This window comes from Aedes albopictus, unplaced genomic scaffold (assembly GCF_035046485.1).
Source record: "Aedes albopictus strain Foshan unplaced genomic scaffold, AalbF5 HiC_scaffold_171, whole genome shotgun sequence".
NCBI classification, from domain to species: Eukaryota; Metazoa; Arthropoda; class Insecta; order Diptera; family Culicidae; genus Aedes; species Aedes albopictus.
Genome location: NW_026916949.1, coordinates 17,462 through 29,898, shown reverse-complemented (window position 1 = coordinate 29,898; position 12,437 = coordinate 17,462). Strand labels below are relative to the sequence as shown.

The window sequence follows — 12,437 nt, the reverse complement described above, 5'->3', positions numbered from 1 at the left end:
GTTTCAATTTTTTTTATAAAAGCACATTGTATCTACTGCCTTTCGTCTCTTATTTCTAAAGTACAAAACATCCCCTATTCTTAATCAAAACATTAACTATCACATCTTACATTCTAAATCGTCTAGTTATTCAGTCGTGGGGGTGTGTAAACTAATTAGCAATTATAATGATTGTCGCTGTCGTGATTGCGTTTCACTCGCGATCAGTCATATCTTGTAAACACATTTCTGCACTAATACTGCATTCGATGTAGCGGGAAAACCAGTTATCGTTCATTATTATCAACACAAGATAATTCCAAATCGCACCCGATTAGCGTATACTGGTGCGCGAACGATCGTGACGCATTGCACAAATAAATTGCGACTATATAATATCCATGCCATCCAGGTCACCTTTGTGAAATGTGTGTAGCTTGGAGCGTACCTAGTCATCATTCCAGGCACGTCTTGCGTCATTGTGGAACCGATGAAAACAGATTTTCTCCAATAGTTTGACTAGATAGGATCACATTTTTAACGGGTAGAGTGGCATGTGTTGATAATTTTAACACTATATTTTTTTCTGCACTGCTCAGAATGCTTTTAGATTTTTGCTTCATTCAACACAATTTCACAATATATTTTCATTCTTCGTGCTTCTCATATCATCAACATTGCAGATCGAGTATTGAATCACGGTTGATCTTTACTGATGATAATCGTAAAAATGAGGATCATCACTTGAAGAAAATCTGTTTTCGTTCCATCTAGATGATGACGTCAGGAGGTTTAGTGGTGAGCTTCTTAATCACTCTTAGTTATCACATGTCTCATACAGCTACCGATAATGAACTGTCGGCACGATGAGAATGAATGGTATTTTGTGCACTTTCACTTTGAACGTTGGTGGATGGCTCCACAGGCTCCATAACGTCAGATAGATTTGCCATCAAATCATCGGTGAACTGCTCTCGTCCATTGTCATCGATCGGTATGATGAAAATGCTGTCAGGCCCCTTCTCAATGACTGACTCATAGCTTGGCGGAGCGAACAATCGGTACGATGGTGCTGGCGTAGGAGGCACAGGGGTCTCTACATCCGGAGGTTTCGGAGTGAAGCACTTATTCGTGTCCGCACATGCCATCACTACGAAGAACGATATCAGAGCTATCAAAGTGGCCACGTACCAGACGATTGTGATCAGATCCATAGTAGGAGTTACAGAGTGGAGTTCCCGTAGACTTGTAGTTTGAGGCACGCTATGAGTTGTAGATTCTAGAAATGAATCATTCAATTATTACTCAATCACATCACTGAATAAGGCTTCAAAATCAGCTTACCTACGTCTTCGTCTATTTGATAAGCAACCGTTGATGCTTCCTGATTGTAAAAATCCACGGATGTAGCATTTGCAGCTTTCTCCTCTTCGACATTGAGCTCTTCTACGAGAACAATTCCTAGCAAATGTGGCTCCACCGATGCTACCGATGACCCATTGATCAGGCTGACTGGAAACGAAATGGATAAAGTAGATGTTAAGTCACAACTGCATGGTACGACATAGGTGAGTTCATTTTTTTCCATAAAGAGATAAGAACACGCCAACGGACAGAGCTTTTTGATAAAACGTGCGGCTAATCATTGATTCCCTTGAGCTGGTGTCGATAAAAGTTGCGGTAGCATTTAGCATTAATGTGGCAGTAAAATTTTGCACACACCTCTTCAAAAATCCGATTCATGATAACTCTGCGTAAACATTGGTCGGCAGGTGCTGAAGCATTGGGACAGGCACATCCTGTTTATTAAAACAAGATAAAAATTCAAACCAAGAGGGATAAGGCTTATCTCTACGATTGAACTATAGCTGATAAAATAATTATGCCAATAGAATTAACACAAATTGAAACAAACGCTAGTCGATTTCCGGTAAATTCTTGAATATCATTCTTCAGTGGACTTTTTTGCACGAATAATCGACTATTCATCGTCTGACTACTGATATCGGTTTTGTCTTATTATAAAGTGGTCGGCGTTAAGTCAGAGGCGATCAAGTAACAAAATTGATGACAACGAGATTTTTAGGGAATTTGATCAAGAATTACATTAGCAGCATGGCATATCTACACAGTTTAATTTAGCCACTGGAAACATCCAGTGGTGGAGGGAGCAGGCCGGTAGGCCGAATGCCATTAGACCGAATGTCTTTAAGCTGAAAGGGTCGTTAGGCCGAATAGTCAATAAGAACACTCAAACTAATCATCATGTAAGAGGAATTACAGAATCAATAAAAAAATGTCGTAAGAGGAGATAATCTCAAAATGAAGTTCCAACTTGGAGAGGATTGTTGAAGGACCAATACATACAAAAACCAAAACTGATTGTCGAAAACAAAAGCTGATTTTTTGTTTTAACTGATTCATTTATTTGGGGCTCAATCGCGTTTAACGCTTTGCGGAGCCTTTAATTCAATTGCTGTATATTATGAACATTTTTTTTTATTAATGTGTATTTTAACTTGAATGCTAATTCTACACTATATTATGAACAGATATATTCTTATATGCCATATTAGTATGGGTCAGAGCCTGGGTAATCGTGGCAGCTCGAGGTTAGTATGTCACAATAGTTTTTAAGGATGAACTTGGAAAGGATTGTGGGTAATGGTTCACCGAAGCTCATCCGGTAGGTATATCTTGATGACATGTTCGTTGTCTGTGTAGCGAATGGATACCAGATTGCATTGGATCATTCTTCTGCCGGATGGCCAGGAATAACACAAAAAAGACAAAAACAGAGAAAAAACTGGGGAAGAAAACACAAGCGAATTAAACTTGTATACCAGCAGAGCGAAGAAAGTCGAAAATACATCCCATGTATGTGAGATCACGGGTCCCCAGTACATCTCTCACAAAAACAAAGGGTTGTCTACCTCGGGCCTCAAGGGTATCCAAAAGTAGTGCTATGGAGGCGTCATCACCCGGGCATTGCCAACCTACGTGGTTGATGTCACCATAACCGAAACCGCACTTAGTTCAAACATTGCTCAACGCGAGGTTAATCCTGTGTAAATGCGCGTCTAACGAGTAATGGTTGGACATAAGTCTTGACATCACGCGAATGAAATTGCGACTTACATCCAGACCATACCACCACACTCGCAAAGAAACATTAGGAATAATGGAATGTAACCACCGTCCCAGCTGGCCATCTCGCCAATCATTTTGCCAACTTTGAAGAGAACTCTGGCGAACAAAATGGAAAAATTCACCATGTTCCGGTAATTGTGCGTAGAAAATTGATCCTTTGCTGACATTTTTGCACCAAATTCTTAGTTTGGGTACCCCAAGTGCCTTTTGAATCAAACTAGACCACAAGGTATTTCGAAGTCAAAAACTGGTCGATTTCAATTCCCAAAAGATTAAGTTTCAGTTAGGCTGGGTTCCGCTTTCTAGAAAATACAACCAATTGAGTTTTTTGCGGAGCAAACTCAATCTCCAAATCTCTTGCCCAAATGGACAGATTATTTAGGGAATTTCGCTATGGTCTTTGCAACATTTCTGCATGTGGACCTTTTAGAGAAACCACAGCATCATCTGCAAGTTGTCTTAGCGTGCATTGTCCTTCCAGACAGCTATCAATGTCTTTCACATAGAAGTTATAAAGCAAGGGACTTAAACATGAGCCTTGGGGTAGGCCCATGAAGCTAATTCTGGAAGTTGTCAGTTGTCCGAGATTGAAGCTCATATGTTTTTCTGATAACAAATTGTACAAGAAATTGTTTAAAGTTCCTGGTAGTCCACTATTTTGCAGTTTTTCTGACAGTATTCCTATGGAAACTGAATCAAAAGCGCCCTTAATGTCCAAGAAAACTGAAGCCAATTGCTCCTTTTCCGCAAAGGCCAGATGAATATCCGATGAAAGCAACGCTAGACAGTCGTTTGTTCCTTTACCCTTGCGAAACCCGAATTGTTGTTCTCCAGACGGACGGCACTTCTCCGATATTATCGACGTCAGAACCTATCGTGGCGCCAACATCGACTCCGACCACTATCTGGTGATGGTCAAACTGCGCCCAAAACTCTCCGTCATCAACAATGTACGATACCGGCGACCGCCACGGTACAAGCTAGAGCGACTGAAGCAACCGGATGTCACCTCAGCATACGCGAAGAATCTCGAGGCCGCGTTGCCAGACGAGGGCGAGCTCGATGAGGCCCCTCTAGAGGACTGCTGAAGAACAGTGAAAGCAGCCATCAACGACAAAGCCGAGAGCAGCATCGGGTACGTGGAACGGAATCGATGGAACGAATGGTTTAACGAAGAGTGCAGAACGGTTTTGGAGGAGAAGAACGCAGCGAGGGCGATAATGCTACAGCAAGGGACTCGACAGAACGTGGAACGTTACAAACAGAAACGGAAACAGCAGACCCGCCTCTTTCGGGAGAAAAAGCGCCTCCTGGAAATAGCGGAGTGTGAAAAAATGGAACTGCTGTGCCGTTCACAAGAAACACGGAAGTTCTATCAGAAGCTCAACGCATCCCGCAACGGCTTCGTGCCGCGAGCCGAAACATGCAGGGGTAAAGACGTAGGCCTCTTGACGGACGGACGTGAGGTGATCGAATGGTGGAAGCAGCACTTTGATCAGCACCTGAACGGCGTGGAGAACGTAGGCACGGGAGCCCACGACAACGGAGGAAACGACGACGCCAGTGCAGCGGAGGACGGAAATGAACCAACTCCAACGCTGAGGGAAGTTAAGGATGCCATTCACCAGCTCAAAACCAATGAAGCAGCTGGTAAAGATGGTATCGCAGCTGAACTCATCAAGATGGACCCAGAAAAGTTGGCCACCTGTCTGCATCGGCTGATAGTCAGGATATGGGAAACCGAACAGCTACCGAAGGAGTGGAAGGAAGGTGTAATCTGCCCCATTCACAAGAAAGGCGACCATTTGGAATGTGAGAACTTCAGCGCGATTCCTATTTTAAATGCTGCATACAAAGTGCTATGGCTATCCCAGATCATCTCCCGTCGTCTGCCACCTTAAACGAATGAGTTCGTGGGAAGTTATCAAGTCGGCTTCATCGACGGCCGGTCGACAACGAACCAGATCTTTACCGTACGGCAAATCTTCCAGAAATGCCGTGAATACCAGGTCCTAACGCATCACCTGTTCATCGACTTCAAAGCAGCATACGACAATATCGACCGCGCAGAGCTATGGAGAATCTTGGACGAAAACGGCTTTCCTGGGAAGCTGACTAGACTGATTAAAGCAAAGATTGACGGTGTTCAAAACTGCGTCAGGGTTTCGGGTGAACTATCCATTTCATTCGAATCTCGCCGGGGACTGTGACAAGGTGATGGACACTCATGCCTACTCTTCAACATCGCTCTGGAAGGTGTGATGCAACGAGCCGGGCTCAACAGCCGGGGAACGATTTTCACAAAATCCGGACAATGTGTGTGCTTTGCGGACGACATGGACATTATTGCAACAAACCGAGTATTGTGGCGTACTATTGTTGATTTTGTCTTGTCTTAATGATGTTGAACAAATAAATGTATGTATGTATGATACCTGAAAGGTACCAAAACATCAGTTTTTCAATGATTTTTGATGAATGTAAAAGACACCCAATTCCATTTTGAGATATTCAGAACAGTCCTAAATATCTATACCCCGTCTGAACAAGGGGTTGGGTATTAGAGAGCTAATCGGGTTTTCACCTGAGAAATGAATGACATTCTAAGTTTATTCAGCAATTTATCACATCACAACAAATCCTTCGTGGAATCAAGTGAAATTATCAAACCTAACTCACACTAACGAGAAAACATGCTTCAGATGAATGTCTGTTAAAATTGGGGATTTTTGTAGAGTGTATTACAAAGCTATAAATAATCATAGGCTAGAACGGCTTTCCTGGAAAGTAATTCCGACTGATCAATTCAATGCAATAGCACTGTGTAAAATGTTCAAGGTCATGGAATATGAACTATCTTAGATTCAGGAAGTACCCATCCAAACTTGTACGATTTGGGTTTTGCTATATTTCACCGAAATTTATAATAACTTCACTTACATGTTTTTGACTGAAAATTTGATGTTTGGTAATTTTAAACACGAATCTTTACTGTGGTATAGTGTGATTTTGGACTGCCACGTGGCTTAAAACTATGACCAATAATAAATTGGTTTCAAACGAATTGCATAGGAACTGAAATGTGTACCGTAGGGTAGGGCAGGGCAACATTCTTGACCAGTCTAAGGAGTGTATTTTGGCATGTGTTTCTTTTTAAAATGGCCAAATTAGAAGCATTTTGGCCAAAATTAGTGTGTGGATTCTGAATTTTCAACTAAAACTAATTAGACCAACATGTGAAAAGGGCGGAACATCAGTTGCACGCCTCAGTTTTTCCGTCTCTCCTAAGCGTGTTCAATTTATTTATGCAAACTTTTTCCGTTATCAGATAGAGGGGAGTCTGCTTTACTTGTTACTGCTCAGAGATTGCATGAATAATGGACAATATTCTCACACGCTAAGACCGCTCAGCACCTAGAATGTGTAAGATCTACTCATAAGTGCATAATTTCCAGACTACACCAAAATGTGTAACAGTAACACATTCACAAAAATAGCTCGTACACTCTTCTAGATGCGAAATGTGAATATTTTTTGTTTACCAAGGTCACTAGTAAACCTCGCTAGATTGCCGTACAATTATTTTGCGAATTTCACGATTTTGTGGACGTCGAAAGGACAAAACGTCGAAAATTTTGTTTTGCAGTTTTCTCCGTTAATTAGTTGCCAGGCAAGGGTAGGATAGTCTGACATACTGCGCCACTATATCCCTTTCGTGACGAACCAGCACAATCGTGCTGTTTTTCGGCATTGGTTTTACACATTTTTCTATTGTTTTTTTCCTCAAAATATGTGATGTAAATAATTTTTATGATCGAGTTATTACTCTAACTTGTATTTCTGAGCCTCAGATTTGATTGGAATTGTTTATAAAAACGCCACGATAAGTCAAACAAAAAGTAAACAATCACCCTAGAAGTTGAAAAAAATTTATCTGTCGTATTTCTATAAATATTTGTTTAATCCGGGTATGCAGGGATAAAAATCGATAGAAAAAGAGTAGTTCTGCAAAACGGCGAAGAAAAAGTGGTGCTTTGTTGAAAATCACAAGATTTCTGGGTGGTCAAAGTGGAATCAGCACAATTGTGCTGTTCCGTCCCCAAGGCGGTCCATGTTCCATCGGTAATTGCCTATTCTTAGGCGTTTTATGGTATAGAAGATTGATTTTAATTATTAAATCACTACAAAGTGTTAGTTTGTAAAAACTTAGACGTATAATTTCAACTCAAGGAACACAATATCAGCTTGTACGAGTTTTTTAAGGAACTTTGAATACTTGGGTGAAAAATATTACTCCATATTATCGAAATCATGAATTAGATTGGAACAGGGATTTGCTGTTCTTATTATCTTCTTTTTATTCACTTCTATGATTTGAATACCTTGTCAAGCTGATCTCGTGTTCCTAGATTTAAAATTATACGTCCAAATTTCTACAAACTAACACTTTGCAGTGATTTAATAATTACAATAAATATTCTGTACCAAAAACGCCTTAAAGTAGGCAAATTTTAGCAATTACTTAGAGAACATCGTGTGGTACGTGATCGCCCAGCAGAAGAGGAGGTGAAAGTTGCTGCGGTGATCTGAATTGTCTGAGGATGGCTGAAAGAAAAGAGTAGGCCGAAACGTCACACAGATAAAAGGCGTGTTTTCTTTGGCTCACCGAAAAATATCAATAAAAATGATAAATATCAGTTAACGGTGATTAACACAACCAATTAACACCCTTCTTATATTGAAAAGTACGTAAATCAGACGCCCTTGGAAGAACAATAGGCCCGATAATCGCCATCCAAAAACAGATTAGAGTAGAGATTAAATTGTAAGAAATTGTAGGGAGGGAAAGCAGATGTATGAGAAATTTCATCGCTAATGGCGCTGTAGTCAATGAATTAAATTATTTTTATTTCATACCTGAGTTGCATTTATCCATTATTTTTAAATGCATGTTGTTAAGAATGTTTTGTTTTGGCTATAAAAATTGGTTTGACACTTGTAGGACCGGCGCTGATGCTAACTAGATGTCGGTCACACGAACACTCACGACATTGACATTCTGTGGCTAGTTATTCTACTGGTGGGAAAAAGCTGAGGTCGGAAAAGTCCGGGAATAAATAAATGTAAAAGTAATGTGATCTTTCTATCTCTTTATAGCTTTCTCTTCTCTACATATACAATGCATGTATATTCTCAAGTTTATAGCCATCGCTAGAAAAGAAACGGGTCGAAAAATCCGTTTCCCTTCCTTCCAACTTCCCTAGCACAGTATCAATCTATCATATAACGCCTACAAGCTATGTAATCAAGCAAACTGTGCCTCAATATCTTCAGAGTAATAAATACACTAATGTATCACCTTACGCCTGGCACTGGCATCCACGTACCAATGTGTGAACCCATTGCCTACCCTACCTTACCAACACTCCGACATCCGCATGAATTTGTGCTGACGCAGAGGTATACTCGGTCTGATGTGTATACAATTGATTGCAAATATCCCTTCCTTCCCCTTCCCCACACTGACCAGCAACCTGACGTGGCAGGCGCCATTGTCGCCCAAAATAGAAGATCACCAACACTCAAACACTGTAGATGTCTTTCTTATATATCTCATTGGTTCCTTGTGTTAGTGTAGCTAGTCTGGTGATACTGGAATAGCATCCACGGACGGTCAATCAAGCTCAGCTCAGTGCGAATATTCCTGCCCCCGAAGAACTGGTCAAGAAGCAAGCTTACCCTGTGGGATGTAGTCTCAGGAAAGCTCTTCTCTGAGCTAGTCAGCAGTATCAAGTGAAAGAATGGGTTTACTTTAAGAGAAAAATGAATTCACTTCTGATTTTTCGACGTTTTGGCATTCAAACATTTGGTATTCGACGTTTTGTCTTTTGACGTTTAGGCATTCGAACTTTTGGTATTCGACTTTCAACAAAACCCTAAACCTCTCGAAACAAGGAAAATGAAATAGTTTTTCTAAACATGTGTTTGGTTTTCACTGGCCTCAGATAGTAAGGATTAGAATTCCGATGAATGGTCAATATCAGTAGGTAACAATTCCTGACTTTTTTCGTTAAGCGGTAGGATTTTGACTGACAATGGATCGTGTAAAATTGGAATCCTACAATCAGTATCCTGCCTTGCGATTAAGTCGAAAACGTTACAAAATGAATATTTTATAACTTTTTAGTAGTGACAAAAAAATACGACATGTATTATACAAAGGACACGAGATTTACCACAATATCTTAAATGTTGGTCGCAGAGGTTTATGTCCCGAACAGAAAAAAACAGTTCTGAATTAGAGAAAACATTTAAATGTTAATAATGATTTGAAAAAGCAGGACAAAAAAACCGACAATTTCCCTATTTCACGTTTCTTTTTTTTTTTGTTGTAAATGTGTAAGCAATGTCTAGCGCTTAAAACAGTTGACCTAGCCACCATAGATTAAAATAAGGGAATCTCGATCTTCCATAACACATTCTTAAAACATCAACGTTTCCTTTCAATAAGTTTGTCACAAAGCAACTTTTGTCCGCACATATCAACATATCAGTATAACGTAACAATTCGTGAGGCATGTGATAAGACGACTAATTAAGCTTACCTAATCGGAATAGCAACAGTGCAACTACCAGAACCCGATCTCCTCCATCCATTATGGCTGGTCGGCTTCCCTGCTGTTTCTAGGCTTCTTGTCACTCTCTGTCAATTGTTTAAGATGCTAAGATACTCTCCAAGAAAATCCGTTCCTGCACTTTCTTATCACAAAAATCACTTCCGTCGTTATAACACAGTACCACTTTTGCGATTTCATTAAAATCATTAGCAACACCATCAGTGCTAAATGAAATTCATCGTTTCAGAACATTTAAAGCTTGAAAAAATCGCACTTTGTGTCACCTATCGGTCAGCTAGAACTCAGCAATTAGCACGATCTGTTAAACAACTGCGACACCGGGGACGAACTAATATGGTAACGGCCGTCCGATACTCATTTATAATGAATCCGAATAACGATCGGTGAGATAGGATATTGAAGAGCAAGGCCAAAACACGTCCAATTTGCGAAGCGATCGAATTGTAAAAGATTGCAGTCCCAACCCAAGTCTATAGCCACACTCTTCTCCGGATCGACACGACAATATACTAGGAAGGCGGTTCACAGCTCGGATACTCGACTCACTCACGATGAGAAACACCTGAACGCGTCCGATTGGCGCCAATTGTTCCTCGTATCTGAGCGCTTATTGCTCCCTTATCCGATGCCGACCCAGCCAGAGGAAAGCCTGTTTTATCATTTTATTTCCAGATGCAAGCACGACAAACCGTTCGCTGCGGGGAGTGGGATTTTTCTATTGACGATAAACGTCACCACGTTTACATACAGATTATTGAATACCGATGGGATAAAAACAGGGTAATGTATATTCACCTCATGTTCATTGGCATCATCATATTAGACTCGAGTAGGCAGAAAAAAATCTAAGTGATAGCAAATTGTAATAAAGAAATCTAACCAAAACTAGGGAGTTTTTGAACTTTAAATTAATTTTTGATAATATTTTTACTCTTCTCTTATCTATCAAACCAATATCACACTTTGATAGCAAATACTTCGGTTCCACAATGCTTTCCTTAAAAATGTTGTTGAATATGATAGCACATTATATTTAAAACTGCATTTCAGTCTGTTTGTCTGTCTGAACTCGGATACTACTCAATCGATTTCTGTGAAATTTTGTAGGTTCTAAGATGGTTGGAGACCCACCAAATCTAACAACACCCCCCCCCCCTTGAAAGGGATACTCCTATACAAATGATACGGAAAATTCTACATAACTTGAGAATCAATGGAGACAATGTAACCAAATTTATCATTTGTCGCTATCCATAAACTACGCAGACTCATTTTAGGTCATCTCAGAAACCTACCCCGCCATATACTTTTGTCGACAAAAAAAATGTATGAACCGTAGACTTTGCCCAAAACCCATCCCCCCTCCCCGTATGAGTCCATGTAGCTTATAGACAGACCCTGTGAAGGTTTTAAAAGGTAAAACTTGCTTCTTGAGACTCCATCCCCCTCTCGCTAAGGGAGGACTCTCATTTTAATAACATGTGCACAGAAAAGACGACAAGAGAGGGGTTTTCCAAATTTTGGTAAGAGGTGAAGGCGCACCTAGTGTATGAAACATCGATAATACGAGGGGCTTAACCCCCAAAACCCCTCCCTTGCGCACGGGCTTGCATGTCACTACGACATTGTGAGTCTCCTTTAACTCCGGCATTCGGCCGACGGCCATAAGGAAGATGTTCCTAAAATTTCTCAAAAAAAAAAACAAAAATATCCTGAAAAGACCACCTGCATCATACATTTTTTTTTTCGAAACGAAATTTCATGTTTTTTTTTTTAAACCTATACAATTTCTGACAACTTTAGGCTCCTTGAGGGACCACATAGCCTTGAGATATGGACTTCAAATTTTTGTACGATCATTTCTTAGCCAAAATAATAATTTTCCTATAACGAACTTTTCCGAAAATAAGGGACCAAAATAAGGGACGGCCTAATTACCACCAGAGTATGTAACTCTTAGCTGGCAATCTGTTTCATCAAATGTCTCATGAAAACACAAAGTAGGAATTTGTGAGAACCAGAGTTGGGTTGGACGCTTCTTCCAGGATGTTGGAATTCGAGATTCTCCTGCTACTAAGCGAGAATTTGTAATCTCATCTCAATATTCTAATTGATCTGTTATTCCAAAACAAACAACTGCACACGAGATGGTATCGAAAGTGCAGGTTTTTCAAAACCATTGTTGGCCAGGGTCCATTTATCAGCGATGCCACGCGACAGGCGATAGCATAGAAGGAGACACTCAAATAACAACAGAGATTCGCTATCATAATTGTTGTCCATTATTGATTGCTCCATTTTGCAATTGTTTTACCACCTCAAGTCGCGTCTGTGTCAATAAACACCGTGAGACCTAATTCACAGAGAAATGCGCGAAAATGTTAATCTCTGATGGAAGCGCGGTGTCGTTTCAGTGTGATAAAGTTGTTTTCAAGCAACCAGATAACCATTTTGTGTGACGTGGGTTTTTATGCCTATTTTGAGTGCCAGTATCTTTCATCATATGTTAGAGATGACTGGTTTGAATTGGTGCGTCGTGCAAATCAATTTTCAGGTCACAGGAAAAGCGTAGCTATTGATAAGGAAGAGTACATACGATGTTTTAATACTTCTGGAACTTGTTTTCACTGTGCATCTCTTGTATTTAAACCATTTCCTGGCCGATTATAT

At 40.3% G+C, this 12,437-nt stretch overlaps 1 protein-coding gene across 1 annotated transcript; it reads right to left on the bottom strand.

Moving 5' to 3' along the window:
• On the bottom strand, positions 1-10,412 carry LOC109418471 (uncharacterized). The gene is made up of 3 exons (XM_019692682.3): positions 9,735-10,412; positions 1,324-1,491; positions 1-1,258 (listed from the first exon to the last, which is right to left on the bottom strand). Exons 1-3 carry the CDS (start codon positions 9,784-9,786, stop codon positions 813-815), a joined length of 666 nt encoding a protein of 221 aa, XP_019548227.3. The 5' UTR covers positions 9,787-10,412; the 3' UTR covers positions 1-812.
• Between the last annotated feature and the right edge of the window lie 2,025 nt (positions 10,413-12,437).